The sequence below is a fragment of the Mangifera indica genome, chromosome 3, assembly GCF_011075055.1.
Source record: "Mangifera indica cultivar Alphonso chromosome 3, CATAS_Mindica_2.1, whole genome shotgun sequence".
NCBI classification, from domain to species: domain Eukaryota; kingdom Viridiplantae; phylum Streptophyta; class Magnoliopsida; order Sapindales; family Anacardiaceae; genus Mangifera; species Mangifera indica.
Window position 1 is genome coordinate 9,025,938 of NC_058139.1, and position 18,440 is coordinate 9,044,377.

At 32.6% G+C, this 18,440-nt stretch overlaps 3 protein-coding genes across 3 annotated transcripts; 2 read left to right on the forward strand and 1 right to left on the reverse strand.

Moving 5' to 3' along the window:
* The first annotated feature begins 3,029 nt into the window (after nucleotides 1-3,029).
* On the forward strand, nucleotides 3,030-4,480 carry LOC123210495 (auxin-induced protein 22D-like). The gene is made up of 4 exons (XM_044628884.1): nucleotides 3,030-3,381; nucleotides 3,464-3,666; nucleotides 3,758-3,857; nucleotides 3,977-4,480. Exons 1-4 carry the CDS (start codon nucleotides 3,176-3,178, stop codon nucleotides 4,047-4,049), a joined length of 582 nt encoding a protein of 193 aa, XP_044484819.1. The 5' UTR covers nucleotides 3,030-3,175; the 3' UTR covers nucleotides 4,050-4,480.
* Nucleotides 4,481-6,315: 1,835 nt separating this feature from the next.
* LOC123210100 (protein OSB2, chloroplastic-like) lies at nucleotides 6,316-9,306 on the reverse strand. The gene is made up of 5 exons (XM_044628297.1): nucleotides 8,888-9,306; nucleotides 7,622-7,760; nucleotides 7,445-7,529; nucleotides 7,267-7,373; nucleotides 6,316-6,727 (listed from the first exon to the last, which is right to left on the reverse strand). Exons 1-5 carry the CDS (start codon nucleotides 9,232-9,234, stop codon nucleotides 6,539-6,541), a joined length of 867 nt encoding a protein of 288 aa, XP_044484232.1. The 5' UTR covers nucleotides 9,235-9,306; the 3' UTR covers nucleotides 6,316-6,538.
* Nucleotides 9,307-12,702: 3,396 nt separating this feature from the next.
* Nucleotides 12,703-18,065, forward strand: LOC123212563 (NADH dehydrogenase [ubiquinone] flavoprotein 2, mitochondrial). The gene is made up of 10 exons (XM_044631742.1): nucleotides 12,703-12,859; nucleotides 12,945-12,977; nucleotides 13,057-13,122; nucleotides 15,049-15,165; nucleotides 16,639-16,716; nucleotides 16,821-16,926; nucleotides 17,040-17,086; nucleotides 17,364-17,441; nucleotides 17,548-17,613; nucleotides 17,712-18,065. Exons 1-10 carry the CDS (start codon nucleotides 12,794-12,796, stop codon nucleotides 17,817-17,819), a joined length of 765 nt encoding a protein of 254 aa, XP_044487677.1. The 5' UTR covers nucleotides 12,703-12,793; the 3' UTR covers nucleotides 17,820-18,065.
* The last annotated feature ends 375 nt before the right edge of the window (nucleotides 18,066-18,440 follow it).

Consider the following 18,440-nt stretch of genomic DNA (forward strand, 5'->3'; position numbering starts at 1 on the left):
TATTTTTAATATATTATTAGTTAAATAACGATTTTACTTCTAAAACTAATTAATTTTGTTAATTTTAATATTCTATAAAAAGCGTTTAAATTTTCAATTTTTATCATATATCGGTTTGAAGATTCAATAAACCTTAGGGGAAATAAATCTTTTGGCCAAATATAAAACACTAAAGAAGATGAATGCCAAAGAGCCAAGGTAGTTTGGGAAGAAAAACTTGGTGGTCCCTTTTAATTTCCCTGTGGTCCTCTAAAGATAAGTGATCGATCGATCGAATCGAGTTGTGTTCACAGAATTAATAAAGAATGAATTAATACGCTGCAGTTTTGTACGCACTGTGACATCTAAATTTGTCGATTGTTCATCTTCTTTTTTTTTCACTTGTGTTAAGGTTTCTCGTAACATAGCCACTTCTTAAAAAAAAACTGGTTACCCTTTTGTCTTTTTTTTTTTTTTTTTTTAAAAAATTTGTCAATGTGCTTGTTTGTTGCTTAATTAATTAAAGAATTCTTGTATGTAGCTAGACGTTAATTGCATATTGCCCGTTACATGTTTTAGTTCCTTTTGGAATTCATCTGACACAATTTTCATGCCACATTTTATTTATTTTTAACCTTAAACCTTAATTCGTAAACCATAAACCATACAAATAATCGGTAAATGATTTTAAAGCCTTTGAATTGTTTAGTTTGGAAGATACAATCGAACATTATATTACATTAATTCTGAAGAATATGGCATTGAGAAAAGTCGTCGCCAATTTATATTCTTCTGAATTGGTGGCCATGACGAGTCACAATCTGAAAGAGCTGTCTATATAGCCAACCATTAGCCAGAACCTTCTGTTCAACACGCTTGGCACTAGCAGTGGGCTGATAAGACCTTCACAGCCATTGGATAAGAATTAAAGGCACAGATTCGTTGAGTAAATTCAAAGGAGTAACAGTCATAGGACACTAGTGTTTTGTCTATAGGTATCCATATCTTACTTTATATAATACATAATATATAAGATATATTAAATTAATATAATATATTATATAATAAAATAATATTATTAATAAAAATTAATATATTTTTTTAAAAATAATGATATAATAAAAATATCTATATATAATTTTTATGATATTTATGATATTTTTTAAAATCATGATATAACAATTAAAATTTTTTTATTATTTGATATAAAAAATTAAAATTTTAATATATAATAATAATAAAGATTGCATCGTTTTTTAATAAATAGAAGTTGAAATTATTTGTCACGCATTCTATTGTTCAAAAGATTGAGTCTGAAATAATACGATAATCAGCATTAAATTCTACCACAATTTTGTTATCCAGATCGCTCAACCATCATCATGTTCATATTATAAAAATTCAACGAACCAAATATTTTCTCATAAATCAAATGTTAGATTTCACGTCTTTCATTGGGAACTGTCAATTTAACATCAAGTTCAGTAGGAGGAACACAATGCGTGCAGATATCAAATATTCCCATTTGAACAAACATTATCGTTTAATCTTTTATGATGGTCAACTTATTCTGCTGGGTATGAAACAATATAATTACAAGATAAAATTTTCGTTTAAGAAAAAAAGAGAGACTGAATCACTTTGAGACTTTGGTCGGTGGTTACTAATACCCTATTATATGTTACATGTAATAGATTAAAAAAATAATATATATTTTTAAGATATAACAAATTAATATAATATAATATATATTATGTATGATATAATATATATTTTATATTATAATATATATTATTGATATAAATTGATACATATTTTTTTTAAAATAATAATATAATAAAAATGTATATAAAAATTTTTTAATTTTCAAAAGTATTTATGATAATTTTTAAAATGATAACATATATATTATAATTTTTTAATATTTTAATGTTTAATATATCCTACAGTCCAATATAGTATACGATTCAAAAAATTAGATCTTCAATATACAATACGAGATTTGAATATTATGTTTTGATCCAGTAAATCAAGGTTGTGGCTTTTCAAATGCTAAGAATTAAGAAATACTAGTAAATTATTTTATTTAAATATTATTAACTATAATTATTCTAAAATATTTTTTTATATTATTTGCTATATTAATTAAAAATACAGTTATTTTTATCTTAAAAAATTAATAAATAAAAATATAATTACAAAAAAATCAATGTTATATTGATAATATTTTAATATCTAAAATAAATATTGTAATTAGATTATTAATTATATTATCTATCATATTAATATTAGTAATATAATATTGTTATAATTTATTGATAAATTAAATAAAATTATCAAAATAATTTTTATTAATTAAAAACCAAACCAACATAAAAAGATAAATGAACTAAATCGTAATAGGTTTATAAATAATATATAATACATAAAATTATTTATATTATTTGTGTTATTTTTTTATATTGAAATGAATTTATTTTAAAAAAAAATTGTAGCATGAGCAGACCAAATGCACATGACATTCCACATGTCATGCACAATCCATAAGCCAATCAATTTCACAACAAAACTCAATCCACATGGCCATGCCATGCCAATCAACGACATCTACGTGGGACCCGTGACTCACATGGTTGTCCTGATTGAACTCCCTAATCCAACGCTCCATAATTCACTCTCAAACCCAACCTGCCAATCCCCTAATCTCAGCCCTCCATTCCTGGTCCACAGTCTTCAATACCACCAGTTCCGCTTGTCCCTCCTTTGTCCCCCCCTCACACAGCACCAAACAACACGGTGTTTCTAAATTGACAGGCACCGATTTCCGTTTCTGTCCTATCATCCAAATGATTCACCCACGCGCTATTTCTCCGCTTTCTCCGCTTTTCGCTTGAAAATTTGAAATCCTCCGAGTCATTGCCTAGTTGGAGCGCGTATGGAAGTGCGCATGTGGGGTTCCTTTTTGGGTCAATCGAGTTCATGCACGAAGAGACTGTCACCTAGATATTGTCTCTTCCTCATCAACCCTATAAAAATTCTCGCGGCATCACATCTTTCTGATCAATTTTGGAAACTTGTGCAACTTGAAATATAATTGATTTGAAGACGAAAAAAGAACTCGTTGCGTATTCATCTTCTTATTCTTTGGATTATTCGCAAGTTGTTTTGAACAAGGAAGTACTGTTGGAATTTTAAAATGGAGCGATTGGTGAATTATGAGAGTGATGAAATAAATCTCAAGGCAACTGAGCTGAGATTAGGATTGCCGGGAAGCGATGAGCCTGAGAAAATATATATTAAGAACAACAAGAGAGCTTCACCGGAGATTTCCCAGGAGTCAAAGACCGATTCTAGTGTTTCTAATGGTGAAAATGATGAACGGGAGAGCGGTCCTCCGGCAAAGTAAGTGATATATATTCACAAAAAGTGAGCATTTAACAGATTTTATTTCTTGTGTTGACTCAATCGTTATCTGAGATGGCAGGGCACAAGTGGTGGGTTGGCCTCCGATTCGATCTTACATGAAGAACACGTTACAGTCACAACAAAACGAGAGCGATGGTGTCGGAATTTACGTGAAAGTGAGCATGGATGGAGCTCCTTATTTGAGGAAGATTGATCTTAAAATTTACAAGGGCTACTCGGATCTCCTTAAAGCTTTAGAAAATATGTTCAAGTTAACCATTGGTAAGTGAAGAATCCATCAAACTCGACGCATGGTTGGAATTTATATGTAATATTACGTGGGTTCTGATGTTTTTGGTTTTAAATTTACCAGGTGAATATTCAGAGAGGGAAGGCTACAATGGATCTGAGTATGCCCCAACCTATGAAGATAAAGATGGCGATTGGATGCTTGTTGGAGATGTTCCATGGAAGTAAGTTCTTTTTCACTAACGTTTAATTTATCTCCTAAATTGTATACCCTATTAGTTAGTTAAATTTATTTATTTATTTCAGCAAGCTCATGTTTGTATTTTGATTTATATTATTTCAGTATGTTCATCAATTCCTGCAAGAGGCTGCGAATCATGAAAGGATCACAAGCCAGAGGCCTTGGCTGTGCATGAAACTGATGGAGTACTTAAACTACGTCGTCGCACTGCTTATATTGAAGCAAAAGAAGACGAGTTAGAGTCAGAGAAAATCCATTGTTGGTTCTGAAGCAGTTCTGGTGATCTTTCTGAGAGATATTGTAACAGTAAAAAACACGTACACCTAGACATAACATTGGAAGATCTATCAAGATATTTTTTCCTCTGGCTTTTTCTTAGCCTAGTTCATCGATGATTCAGTATAGCATAAATGAAAAATGATAAGAAAATAAAATTAAAAAAACTTTATTATTATTATATATAGATGTATGTATACCTGAGATTCAAACTGTAAAAAAGATGGATAAGTATTCAGTTTGTTTCAAATATTGCATGAACCAATTTTGTGTGGAGTTATATTTAATCTAAGGACATGAGTAGAGGTAAACATGTTATTGTTTTTTTAATCGGGCTTTTTTTTTCTTCACTCTCTTGTTATATTTTATGTTTACACATCTAAAAAAGCACAGCTGGGGGAGACACGGATCTCAAATTCTCTCCATGTATCTATATTCTCTTATACGGAAAGATTAATAATAATATAAATAATAATTGAGAATTATTTTATATTTAATTTAAAATTATTTAATTATATAATAATATATTATTATTTATATACAAAATTATGTATATAATATTATTTTAATAAATATTATTTATCCATTGTATAAAGGGGAAACATTACAGGAATAATACAATCTATTAATACTCAATATTTATGAGATCACTTCTCTATATTCCATCTCGTGTATGCATACAAAAACTATCACTTCCTACCAAATTGAAATAATGTAATTTTCTTATTTATATAGATTTAGAATATAAATAAAATTTTAAATTCATCATTGTATTATGAAAGTAATCAATGCAGCTTATTTACATGTAACTCTATCTCTCTGTCATATAAATATATAGGATTGTATAAAGGTAAGGACAGCTCTTTTATAATCATAATCTTTGGCAAAATTTCTCTTAGAGACACAAATTATGCAATTATGGTACAGGCTCCAAAATTTTAAAAAAAAAATCTTATCTCCATCACTCACTCATAGAGCTATGCACTCATCACCATTACTTACACCCATTATCCTAATTAATTGTCCTTATGATTTTATGCAAGGATTAGTCATGCTCCTCCTGGTTGGTGTACGAATTTTGGCATAACAACAAAGATTTCTCGAAGCAGTGAACGCCCCCAGTTGATCTTAGTCAATTTATTATGGATAATGGATATACAGAAGCAATATTGTACTTGAATATTGAGGTTACAATCCCATTCTTTCTCTCACTTTCTTTTACTTTATATCTATTGGTGTGGTGATAGACCATTCCAACTTTGTTCACCCCAAAGTTTTGCACCCACAGCAATAGCTTTTTTTTATAGGCCAAAGTACTATTTCCCACCCAAATTTTAAAAGTACATTCATAATAAATAAAAAAACTCAGGTAACTGTTGTTAAAACTTTCAGTTAAAAAAGTATGAATAACATAATCATTTTATTACTAAATTCTAAAATTTTGAAAGTTAATAATATTTTCCCTTAAGTTTTAAAAACTAACATTTCACCCTAATTTCAAAGTTTGAAAATTTAAAATTTTATCCTTAGGATTTGTTTCCCTTTTCTGACCATCACCATTCCAACGAATAGCCAACATGTCCAAACAACGAAGGACAAAACTTTGATGCCCTTCATCAAATAGTCTAAATAACAAAACATTGTCCTTCATCATTCCTTCTCGATTTAAATGACAAAGAATTATTCTTTATCAAAAAAGATCATTGTTTCTTCCTAATTGATGACTGGATTCCTTAAACCACCAAAAATAAAACCTAAAAATGAAAAAAAAAGTGAAATTTTTAAAGTTTATTCATAAAAGAAAATGGTTAATTTTTTAGACTATAAGAAAAAAATAATATAAATTTTTAACATTTTAGGATTCAAAAGTAAAATAACAAATTTATCTTTATTTTTAACTGAAAAATTTTAACAACAACTAACTTATGAATAAGTGTTTGAGTTTTTTATATATCATAAGTATACTTTTAAGATTAAACTAAAACTTGTATGAAAAATAGTCCTCAGGCCTTTTCTGTATTAGATAGCCCATAAACATTGACGAGGCACTCACAGCTATTTCACTAAAGATAAACACTGAAACAGAGACATTCATTTATCTCTCATCATTTTTTGTCAATGATAACCGTACCCAAATGAAACTATGAAAATAAGAATAAGAAAGGTAGTGAAAAGGGCACTAGCGAAAAAATAAAAGAATTATGCCAACAAAGGTTCAAAAGCTCAAATAAACACATCACACTGATAGAAAACGATGCACCTACAATCTATGTAAGGCAAGCCAGTATTGAGACAAACGGAAAATAACATTGAGCGAAAACTTGAGTACGAAGCTCAAAATTACTTGCTGAAATGGTAATGATGTTGGGTAATCAAGATAATAAACTATCAAAAAGGTATGACATCGTCGGCAGCCATAAATTTTGCATGCGTCCTAGAATCATCATCATGAAGAGTGCCCATTCTGGTGTCTAGTATTGCAAGCTGAGACTTCACCCAGGGTGGGTTGTACCTGCCTTCTACCCATAAAGCTTCTCCAGTATCTTTGTGTTTGAAATCTGGATACTTGGGATTTCTCTATAAATCGTCAAAAGGAAATTTTACTTTCATAAAAAAGATAAAGAAAAGATTGAATCTTATAAAAGCAATTTCAATTTCCAAGTATGCATATGTTGCTCGTTAAAACTTTAAAATACAGAACACTTATATCCAAATTTACTTTCATTTTTTACTCTGAGAAAAATATTCATTGTTGCATTAATTCCAAAGCAGTCTATTAAACTAAAAACTTACAAGAAGAATTGGCTCTTGGAAAGATGAATTTGAACTTTAAGGCCGTTAGAAACATGAGCAATGCAGCGAGTACAGTTTAGTTTATTCATTTTTCACTTTAGGCACATGGTGTATTATGCACCAAGTCTAATAGAATGCAAAACGTTGTACCCAAGAATCATGAAACATCATACCTTTTGATCGATAGACCCACTTTAATTTTACCTCAACACAAACCCAATTGTTACCACCTTAGTTAAAGCTCAATAGCAGAGGCCATACTTAAACAGAAACTAATCAGTACAAAAACATGATTCCAGTTCAAAAAGAAGCTGAAAGAGTACCTTGTTCTTCCTATTATCATACCAATCCACTGGATTAGCAAAAAACGCTTGCCATAGCTCTTCAATAGAACCCATGTTACTTCCAAAATTATTGCCAAGCCTTTTACCTGCAAGGAAACTGAAATGACTACACAATCCAGATCTACTCAAAACAATGTTTAGTAGTGGCAGAACTTGCCTGCTGTCATGAAATTAGATTCATGATCATATAACGCCACTGACGGGGAGCTCCTCTCAATAAAATTCAGTTGTTGTACAACAACCTGCAAAAGATCTGAATAATTATCATTTGTTCTGAAAAGCAATTAATGTTAAAAAAGAAGATGATATACTTTTGTGTTATGAATTACAAAACCTTATAGTAGGTGTTCTGTTTTCCTTCATCACTATCAACCATATCTGAAACCAGCCGACCAGAGATATATATTTGGTTGCCTTTCTGTACATGCTGCGATGCAACATGTGCCAGCTCATCCCAGAATGTCAAATTAATCCTAGAAAACATGAATTTTCACTTTTGGAAAAGAATAATAAATTAAATCAAATAAAACATCGCTGTTGTGATATCTCTAGAGAGCAGGAAGCAAATTAACATATACAGATAATAAAATGACTTACATTTGCAAATGCTATATCATTGGAAAAAAAAATGATAATCCAATCAGAGAACATGAGAGAGATTGGGATTGCTAGAGTGTTTAACTGCCTCTAAATCAAACTATGCTCAGTCTATGTATGCAGTACTCAAAGATGTAAGGCAGTTCCCAAATTTCCTTGGCCATTCCTCATTCAACCTCCATAAACTGAATCCCTCTTTTTCTTCTACAGTTATCCCAAGGTTGTGCTTATTGCATTATACTGACTTTGAAAATCACAGCTGATGCTATATATGCAAAGCGGATCATGCAGTAGTAGTGATGGTGAAAAAGTGATAGTTAACTCTCAGTTTCTTACTCACAGGTAATTGTAAACAGAGGACAGGACACTAATACCAATTGTAAACCCCCTAATGCCCTTCACCATGATAAAATAAAAAGTCCAAGAAACTTAATTGGATTTGAAAAATAAACCATACTTCGATAGGATAATTGGGAGAATATAGAAAATACTGAACTTGCAACTTTTGAACACTGAGACTATCAAATTTTTAAAGAACCTAGAACGAATCCTCGCTGCTCAGTATCCAAAGGTCCGTTTGTTTGTATCAAGTCTCTTACTTTTCTCCCAGCTTTCTTCATGAGCTTCTTAGTATCAAGATAAGCGAGTTAAAAACTTCTGGAGATCTTTCCTTCCTCTATTAAAACCAAAAATCTAATCCATTTTTAAAGAGGTAAAGATTCATACTTCGTTACTTAGCCATCCCACCAAGACCAAAACTTAATCCCATTTCACAAAATTTGGCACAAGTAAAAAAGATTCTCACAATTCGACAAAGAATTCCCGCATTACTGCAAATTTATGCCACAATTACTACATAATTGCAACTTCCAATTAATTAACATAATGCGTTCAAGTTCAAATTTTACTAAATTCCTCCACGTTTCAACAAAATATCCAAACACAATTAGTGTTAACACAACCATTACAACTAATCAGAAACTTAAAACATTATGAACCATACCAGGTAGTGTCAGTGGCGGATTTTCTGACAGCGAGACGGGTCCAGGCGACGACTTTACCGGAGGGAAGGTGCTTAATTTCGACGGCGTTCCCAACCACGCCGATTAGCTGCACCGTATTAGTAAGTTCCTTCCTCCAGGGAATCTCTTGCGGCTTTGGGTAGGCCACCTGAGTGTAGTTATGGTCTTTGTAATCAAACGAACATTTCAAACTAAATTTCGAGGGAGAAGGCAAGGGCGGACTCGAAAAATAATGTCTAGAGATGGGGATTAGAGCGCATGAATTATGGTTTCTTGGAGTAGAAACGAAGAGGTTTCTTGTTGATATTAGTGTTTGTTCTATTGCCATTGATAGAAAAATCTCTCTACCTCACCCGCTCTAATCTTTTCCTCTCCGTTTTTGTTTTGTGCTTATGTATAATTTAATAGATGCACCGCTATTGTATGGCCAAACAACTTTTTCCCACCCAAGGTTTAGCGTTTTCTCAAAAGTCCCACCTTTAACTGTGGAAACACCAAACACCCACCCATGGCCGGTTAGATTTAACCAAACCCTAACAGCTGAAAATTTTATCTCCTTTTGCCCTCCTAAACTTTAAAAACTGAAATTTTTCCCCCGCCTAAGTTTTAAAAAATGACAGTTTCACCCTAGGGTTTGGTTTTGAAATCTCCGACGACCTCTCCGACTCCGTTGCCGACGGCCGCTCCCTCCCGAAGCAACCTCTCCTTTCGGCGATCTCTTTCCTCCCATTTAGAGGTCCAATCGGTGCCCAGAGATGCCGTGGGAGACGAAGAACTTCGTCGGGAAGACGAAGTTCTTCGTCTTCCCAGACGAAGCCGACGCCATCGTCTTCGTCTGGGAAGACGGTCGTCTTCCCAGAGGTCTTCTTCTGGGAAGACGGTCGTCTTCCCAGAGGTCTTCTTCTGGGAAGACGAAGAACTACGTCTTCCCGACGAAGTTTTTTCGTCTCCGGGCGTCGATCGGACCTCCAAATGGGAGGAAAGAGATCGCCGGAAGGAGAGGTTGCTTCGGGAGGGAGCGGTCGTCGGCAACGAAGTCGGAGAGGTCGTCGGAGATTTCAAAACCAAACTCTAGGGTGAAACTGTGATTTTTTAAAACTTAGGGTGGGAGAAAATTTTAGTTTTTAAAGTTTAGGGGGGCAAAATTAGATTCTATTTTAGTTTATTTTTAATATTATAGCTAAAATGACGATTTTACCCCTATCACCGTTAGGGTTTGGTTAAATCTAACCGGCTATGGGTGGGTGTTTGGTGTTTCCATAGTTAAAGGGGGGACTTTTGAGAAAACACTAAACCTTGGGTGGGAAATAGTCGTTTGGCCCTATTGTATCTGCGCCGAAGCTGAAACGTGAGAGAGGGTTTATGAGGTAACCGGGGCTGCAAAAATATCTAATGCGCGGCTCGCCAGCGAAGTGAGAGCAGGATTAGGTTGGGACCAGTCGGGCCTGATTACAACAACACCCTTTGGGTTGGAGAGGAGTTTGGGCTTCTTCATTCTAGCTTCTACGACAGTCCTTTATGACAGCATCACCGCCCTTAAGTTGGGCCGCCAAAGTACTATGTCCCACCTAATTTTTAGTGGAAATTCAAAGCGCATCCATAACAGTTAAAAAATCCAAACCCTTATTCATGACCTTACTTCTATTAACTTCTTCTGGTAAGATAAGGGGTAAATAGTAATTTGACTATTTATATAAAAGGTTATAAATTTTATTACTCCTCCTAGGTTTTTAGAAACTAATATATCATCTTTATTTAAAATTTTCAAATTTTAAAACGTAATATTTTCAACTCTAAACTTAGAGTTTCTATATTTTTTGAACTATAATCATCTTTCAAAACTTTCAAAAATAGCAATCTCAATCCCACTCTTCAACTTCAGCTTTTGAATCCCTTCCAACGTCATATCTAGCCTCCTCTTTCTTCCCATACGTTGAAAAACCATACGACAAAGAGAAGGGGATCTTTTCATCACATAGTTTTTTGATGCACCAAGAGAAGAAAGAGTTTGGAGACAACGTCGAAAGAGATTCGAAAGCTAAAGTTGAAGAGTGAGAGTGAGATTTCTGTTTTTGAAAGTTTTGGGGGGTGATTGTAATTTAAAAATTATGAAAACCCTAGGTTTATGGTGAAAATGTTATTTTTTAAAATTTAAAATTTTAGATAAAAGTGAAATATTAATTTTTAAAATATGGAGAAAAAGTAATAAAATTTATAATTTTTTAATATAAATAGTAAAATAGTCATTTTACTCCCCTATTTTAATTAAAAAAATTAACAAAAGTTTAAGTTTTTCAATTATTATAAGAATATTTTTGAATTTTAACTAAAACTTTAGTGGGAAATAGTCTTTTACCCTAAGTTAGGCATCTACTCGCTCAAATGCATAATAGGGAGGGGAAAAGGGATGCGGCAGGTATGCTATAAGGGTGCGTTTGGTTGGCGGTTTTTAAAATTATTTTGGTAATCTATCTTTTATTCTCTTGTTTGGTTTGTCAGTAATAAAATATTACAGTAATCTTCTATTATCAATGCTGACGTGACAGGTAATATAGGTGGTAATCTGATTACCACCTTCACCTTAGGTATTTAAAGATTACTGGGGTAATCTTGAATTTATTATAGAAAAATTATTATGTATTAATTTTTTAAGATCAAAATAAATTTATTTTTAATTAATATGACAAATAATATAAAAAATATTTAAAAATAATTATATTCAAGGATATTTAAGTAAAATAATTTACTAGTAATATTTTATTACATTTAACCAAACACAATAATTATTTATACCTATCAAATTTTATCAAACATAGTAATCATTTATACCCAGTAATTTTTTAAGTAATCTATATTCAAAGTAATCTTTCTATTTTAGTAATCAAACATTACCCAAACCAAACGCCCCCTAAAATTCATAGGGCCAAAATTTATTCTTACCTCCACCTACTAAACAAACCCAAAGTCCTTTCTGACTGTTTGATTAAAGGTAAAAATATTTAAAAAATAAAAATTTTATTATATTTTTTCTTTAATTTAAAATTTAATAATTTCAACCTATTTAAAATTTAAAAAATAACAATTTTTTTAAATATAAAACATATTTAAATTCAAAAGATGACTATTTATAACTTTAATTAACTATTAAGTACTTATTACATTAGAAAATTAATTTTAAATTAACTATACAATAACATTAAGAAAGTTAAATTAAATTAAATTTTGTATGATTAATAAACTTGATTTTATATGATTTGTCACATAAAAGCCACCTCATACCACATCACGTCAAACATATCGTCATTTCATCTTCTGCTCTTCTTTTTTACCTTTGACTAGTTTTTTTAATGTTTTTATTCATCTCTTCAACCTATGTCTCTCTTATCTTTGATCTTATCTCGACATCTTTTCTCTCAATGTTTTAGTTTTGTTTTATTTTTACAAGTCGAATGTCTTGATCTCTCATCACTCGGACTTTATAACCGAAATCAATACAAGGAAATTATATACCTAGACTAAGCTTTCTGAAATTTTGAAAGTTTTTTCATCAAATCTAGCGTCTTTCATAAACCTGGCCACAACTGGTTTAAAACTGTTGTGCATGTCCATAAACTGCTCCTTTCATGGATTTTTTTCGATCTCTAGTCCAGAATTGCAACTCACAAAGAGGCTTAGGCCCGCTCTAATAAAATAATGGGCCCAAAATTGGATTAGCCCAAATCTTAATATTGCCATTAGAGCCCACGCCGACCACACGCCAGGTGCGCACTGGGGAGCAGCGAAAATTAGAGTATAGAAGAGGAGCTTGGATATTAGTACACAGTTGTTTCTCTCAGGTTTATGGTCTCAGCCCCAATTCTGTGGCCACACTCTAAAACTCTACAAAAATGCTAGCTCGTCTCGCTACTCAGCGTCTTCGGGAGATCCGTCAAGTTTTTCGTATCTCCCCGCGGGTTTTCTCTCGATTTCTCCATTTTTTCTGGTTTTCTGCTTATCGAAACACAGCCTTTGATCTCATTTCTTTTTTTGCTTGTGCAGGCATCTCGATCTTTCTCCACCGCTTTGAACTACGTGAGTTTCGATCTATAAGTCAACTGATTTTATGGAAATGTTTTAGCTCTTTGTTTTTTATTTTTATTTTTTTGTGTAGCATCTTGATTCTCCTGATAACAATCCAGACCTTCCATGGGAGTTCTCTGATGCGAACAAAGACAAGGTGAGTGAAAACATTTCGAATTTTTAATATTCAAGCTGTATGTTTAACAAAATTATAAACACCACTCGCTTAAATTACTAACTTTTATGACATTGCGTAAACATTATTAATACTGTAAAATTCCAGAACAACATGGCGTTACGTTAATGTTATGGATCCAGTCTATGTATCAATGTGCTTATTCAACGTTTTTAAAATTTGTAGTCCGTTTTCACTTGAGAGTATTGTCATTATATTCTTAGGGCTGAAAACTAGTAGAGCCCAGTCACGTATTAGGGCTTTGAATCTTGGCATGGTTTACTATGAAGGTAGTTTGTGCCATCAAGTGAAGCTCCTGATAATTGGTCAGCTCAACCTGTTTGTTTGAAGCTTGATCTTTTTTCTTAAAATTGTGATCTACTTGTAAATTAGGCTATCATGTTTAGTGCATTAATATTATTCACCCATGCCTTTACTCATTGATTGGTAATCATAATAAGAAAAGGATATAGGCTTGTTGGTGTAATCCTTCTTCCCCACAGAGTATGACAGAAAAAAAAAAAAAAAAAGGAATAAGAAGAGATAATAGATTCATTAATTGCATGAACTTGCATTAAATGTGGCCTTTGAATTGGCAAAATGGCTCTGAAATCCTGAAGTGTAATCGGGTTAAATATTGTCAGTATATTTAATGAAGACTGTAGACTTAGTTTGATTCTAAAACTCTGGAGTGTATTCTCCTTGTGATTGTTGTTTACTTTATAGTTTATGAATAGAAGATTTGATGTCTGTTAGAGTGGGAATTTCAACTTGGAATGCATTTGTGAAATCTACTAGCCACTAAGATTTAGTTTTAGAATGAACTTCTAACTTTTTTTTTTTTTTTTTTGCTTTGGTTTGGTAGATTATACCTACACATTTAATTGGTATTGGACATGTGACCTATCCTTTTACCCTCTTCTGTGGTAAAATCAGATGCCATTTTGACCATGATTGATTGTCTACGATGAGCTTCAAATTGACGCAGTTTTCTCTGATTTTTACTCAATAAGTGTATCTACAGTGTTTACTGATTTTTAGTCAATAACTGTATTTCACTGTAAATTGAAATCTCAAAAGGTCTCTGGACATTATCAAAATTTTAGACTTCTGAGCTTCTAAAAGCCTAGTCTAAGTAATCTTTAACTTGACTTGCTTTAGGCATCTCATGTGGTCTGTAGAATTGCAAGGCCATTATGGATTAGTTTTAGTTGACTCTTCATACCTCTCAGATTTCTACCTTACAAGCAATCAGTAGTACTGTAGGAGTGTAGAGACGTTCTATTTGATCAGCAAGTAGGAATATTGCTTGTATGAAAGAACTTCTTTCCTCATATCTCTTAGATTCCTCCCTTATAAGCAATCAGTAGTACTGTGGGAGTGTAGGTACTTTCTTTTTTATCAGTCCGTTGGAGTGTTGCATGTATGAAAGAACTTCTTTCCTCATATCTGTTAGATTCCTACCTTATAAGTAATCAGTAGTACTGTGGGAGTGTAGATACTTTCTATTTGATCAGTCTGTTGGAGTGTTGCTTGTATGAAAGAAATTCTTTCCCTTTACTTGTATGCTTTGTTTCGTAAGGTAGTTTATCATCAGCTGATGGCTGCATAAATAAGCAGTTACTTTTAATGACTAGGTTTATCATTAATCTAAGATAAACTGATTGATTAGCCTCTTACATCCTTTGGTGGAGAAAATCAATGATGCTTGAAGTCTTATTGATTTACCTGTGATGCTGTAAATTTTCTTCTAATATTTGCCATATTGACTTAAATAATGGTAGTTCTTTTCTTTCAGATTTTAACCCTATTACCTGTACCTTTTCTTACTAAAGCATCGTTGATTTACCTTGCAACATTTAATGATTTTTCATTTCTATGTTTCTAATGTTAACTTATGTTTTATAGGTTAAGGAGATACTATCTCACTATCCATCCAATTACAAGCAATCTGCAGTTATTCCTCTGCTAGATCTTGCCCAGCAGCAGCATGGAGGGTGGCTTCCTGTTTCTGCTATGAATGCGGTATGTTAGGCAGAAACATATGGCAGTCTCATGACTTTCTTATATGCAAGTGTACATATATCAATATCTTCTAGATGGTGTCTGCAACTATTTTGAAATCCGGTGATAAATTCATTAACATGAATTAGATCAATAATTTCACCATACATTTCAGATGAGTTGAAGCAAAAGCACAATTAACCATCCAAACCATCAAAATATGCTAGTGATTTTTTGCCTTGTTTTGGCCTTTTGTGCAGTGTATTTTTGTATCTGGATATGATTTATCTTATATGTAGTAAGATTTATACATACTGTTGTGAAATTAATCATAAGCTTGTAAGGAATTTATTGGTGTGAGTTAGGGTAAACTGCCCTCACTTGGCTGAAAAATTCCTTACTTCTCTATGCTCACTTTTTATCCACATACATTTCTGACAGACTATAAATGTAATGCTAAATTGAGAGAGAAATTTCTTTGGTGATATATTCTTTTAATTACCCAAAAAAAAAAAACTAATAAAAACTGACCTTTTTTTCCTTAGTAGAAATAGAAATAGGAATATTTTATAACAAAGACACAAATTATTAAATTTTGAGAAATAATTATTATCTGTTTTCATTACTGCAGTTAGACAGCTTAAGTTGAATTAAATCTTGTCTAAATTACCTTTTGGTGTCCTTTTAATCCTTTTCTGTTGTGTAAATGTATCATTTCTGATACTGTAAACAGAAACCTAAGTAGCTGGCAAATTTTGAAAGCTGATTCCCTGAAAATTTTTCTGTGAGTGGGGAAGGTGGATTTTACTGGCTCATATTGGTTATCCCAAGAACCAGTAATAGTTCTGACATGCATAGCATACTAAGAGTTTAGCATGCCAAGGCACTCTGCTTTTAGCTGATTTTGTGCTGGTAACTTTCTGAAGTACATATTTGCAGCATAAGTAAAGAAAAACAATAGTGGTACCCAAATCATTGTTAATGATCTTAAATTAGTATATAAAGTTGATGTAAAAATTGTTGTAATTAATTAGTATATACTGAAGCAGATTGGGAATTTATCTTTGTAAAGATTCATATATAAGTTGTGGGTTGTTTGGCTAAGAGATAATTGTGGTTTTTGGATCAAATACTTTAATTTTACTGTTTATCTAATTTGTGAAGCTCATGTCTCCAAACATGTTGGAAATCGTGATTGTATACATCTGTTATCTATTCTGACATGACCTGGAAACTTGATTGGTAATGCAACCAGTTTATGCCTCCGAAATGCTAGCTTTTTGCAATGAAACATTTAGTAATATAAAGATAATTGCAGGAGTTATTCCACCTCCTACATGATATTTGCCTCGTTTGTGTGTTAATTATCTCATTGAAACAAATTCCAGAAATTGTTCATCTGACTGGATGATTGACCTATTTTCTTGTATTGTGGCGGATTATGTGTATCTCTCTCTCTCTCTCTCTCTCATGTTTTCTTAATGGATGATACAGGTGGCTAAGATCATAGAGGTTGCTCCTATCCGTGTGTACGAGGTTGCTACATTTTATTCAATGTTCAACCGAACAAAGGTGACAAAGGATCTTTATTTATTACATTTTGTTACCATTTCATCTACCGTATCATTGAAGAAAGTTGCTGTTGACCTGCATGAATATGTTTAATGGGTTTTCAGGTCGGCAAGTACCACTTATTGGTTTGTGGTACAACGCCTTGTATGATACGTGGTTCACGGGAAATTGAAGATGCATTACTGAAACACTTGGGAGTGAAGCGCAATGGTAGGCTTTATAAACATACCTTTTTTTGATGCTTTTCATCTCACCTCGTGCTAAACCCATGTGAATTTTGATTTGCATGTAAAGAGTGAGCAAGTTTTATTTGTGATGTGCAGAAGTAACAAAGGATGGTTTGTTTTCTGTTGGAGAAATGGAATGCATGGTATGTCTTCACCTGTATATTATTTTGAACTCTTGTTCGAGCAAAACATCAAAAACTAGTTGTTAGCTAATGCTGGTATAGCTTACATGGTTAGCTTGACACATTTATTGCTGTTTGTTCTCGGGACAATAGTATTTTCATGGTAACCTTTTATCAAATCCCATCCATATTATTCAACTAAAACTATGGAGAAATATTAGGTCCCATGTTGTCATTTTAAGCCATGCAAACTGTATTGATTTAGTGGTAAATGTTTGATGCAGTTGGTTTTCTGCAGGGAAGTTGTGTAAATGCTCCTATGATTACAGTGGCTGATTATTCCAATGGATCAGAAGGATATACTTACAATTATTATGTCAGTCCAATTAATATCCCCTTTTATCTTTCCAGGTTTTGAGTATTTGTGCAGACTTAATCATAAGTATTGGGAATTTTATGATGATCTTTTTTGTGAAATGTAGGAAGATGTCACCCCAAAACGAGTTGTTGAGATAGTTGAGATGTTAAGAAGGGGGGAGAAGCTACCGGTAAGGAAACTGGGTGCAAATTTTGTGTTTTTGTTTTGAATATAAGTTTCAAGTTTGTTTATTGCTGTTAATACTATAATGTCTGTTCTATGTCTCAGCCTGGCACGCAAAATCCAAATCGTATCAATTGTGGACCAGAGGGAGGAAACACTACTCTGCTAAGTGAACCAAAACCTCCTCCATGCCGAGATCTTGATGCCTGCTAAAGTTGGGTAAACGCATCTCTAATAATGCAAAGCTTGGAAGTTGTCAGGCTTGTTTAGGTTATATGCTCTTTGAATTTGTTCAGTTCAACCATTGTTCAACTTTATACTGCTACTATCTTATTTCAAGTTATGAGATGTCTCATTCATTGTGAACCCTATTATTGGGATGGCCATTGTCCCTGTTGTCTTGTTGCCATAAAAAATCCATGTGCTTTTGCAACAATGAGAAGAGAAGGAATTTTCCCAGTTGCTGCTTCATGTTTGTGTTCTGTAATTACCTCATAAATGTCAATCGGTAGGATTGTCACCTCCAATATTACCGTCGTTGAAGGGCCGAGGTTTCTTGATTAAATAAATTTTGTATGTCAGGTTTTCGCAAATTTGCAGTGATTGTGACTCTTGAATTCGCACATGCTGCAGCCACCAGATAAACAAAGTCTGGTGATAAATTATTTTGTTGAATCGGTCATCCGGAAATGCAATAAGCACTGCATTCCCATTTCTTATCTAATTTGCTTTCACCAGTGAAAAAAGAGAAAAACTTGTTATATGTACATATTTGTAATATATAATTTAAATATATAGATAATATGTTATTATATAATTATAGATATATAATTT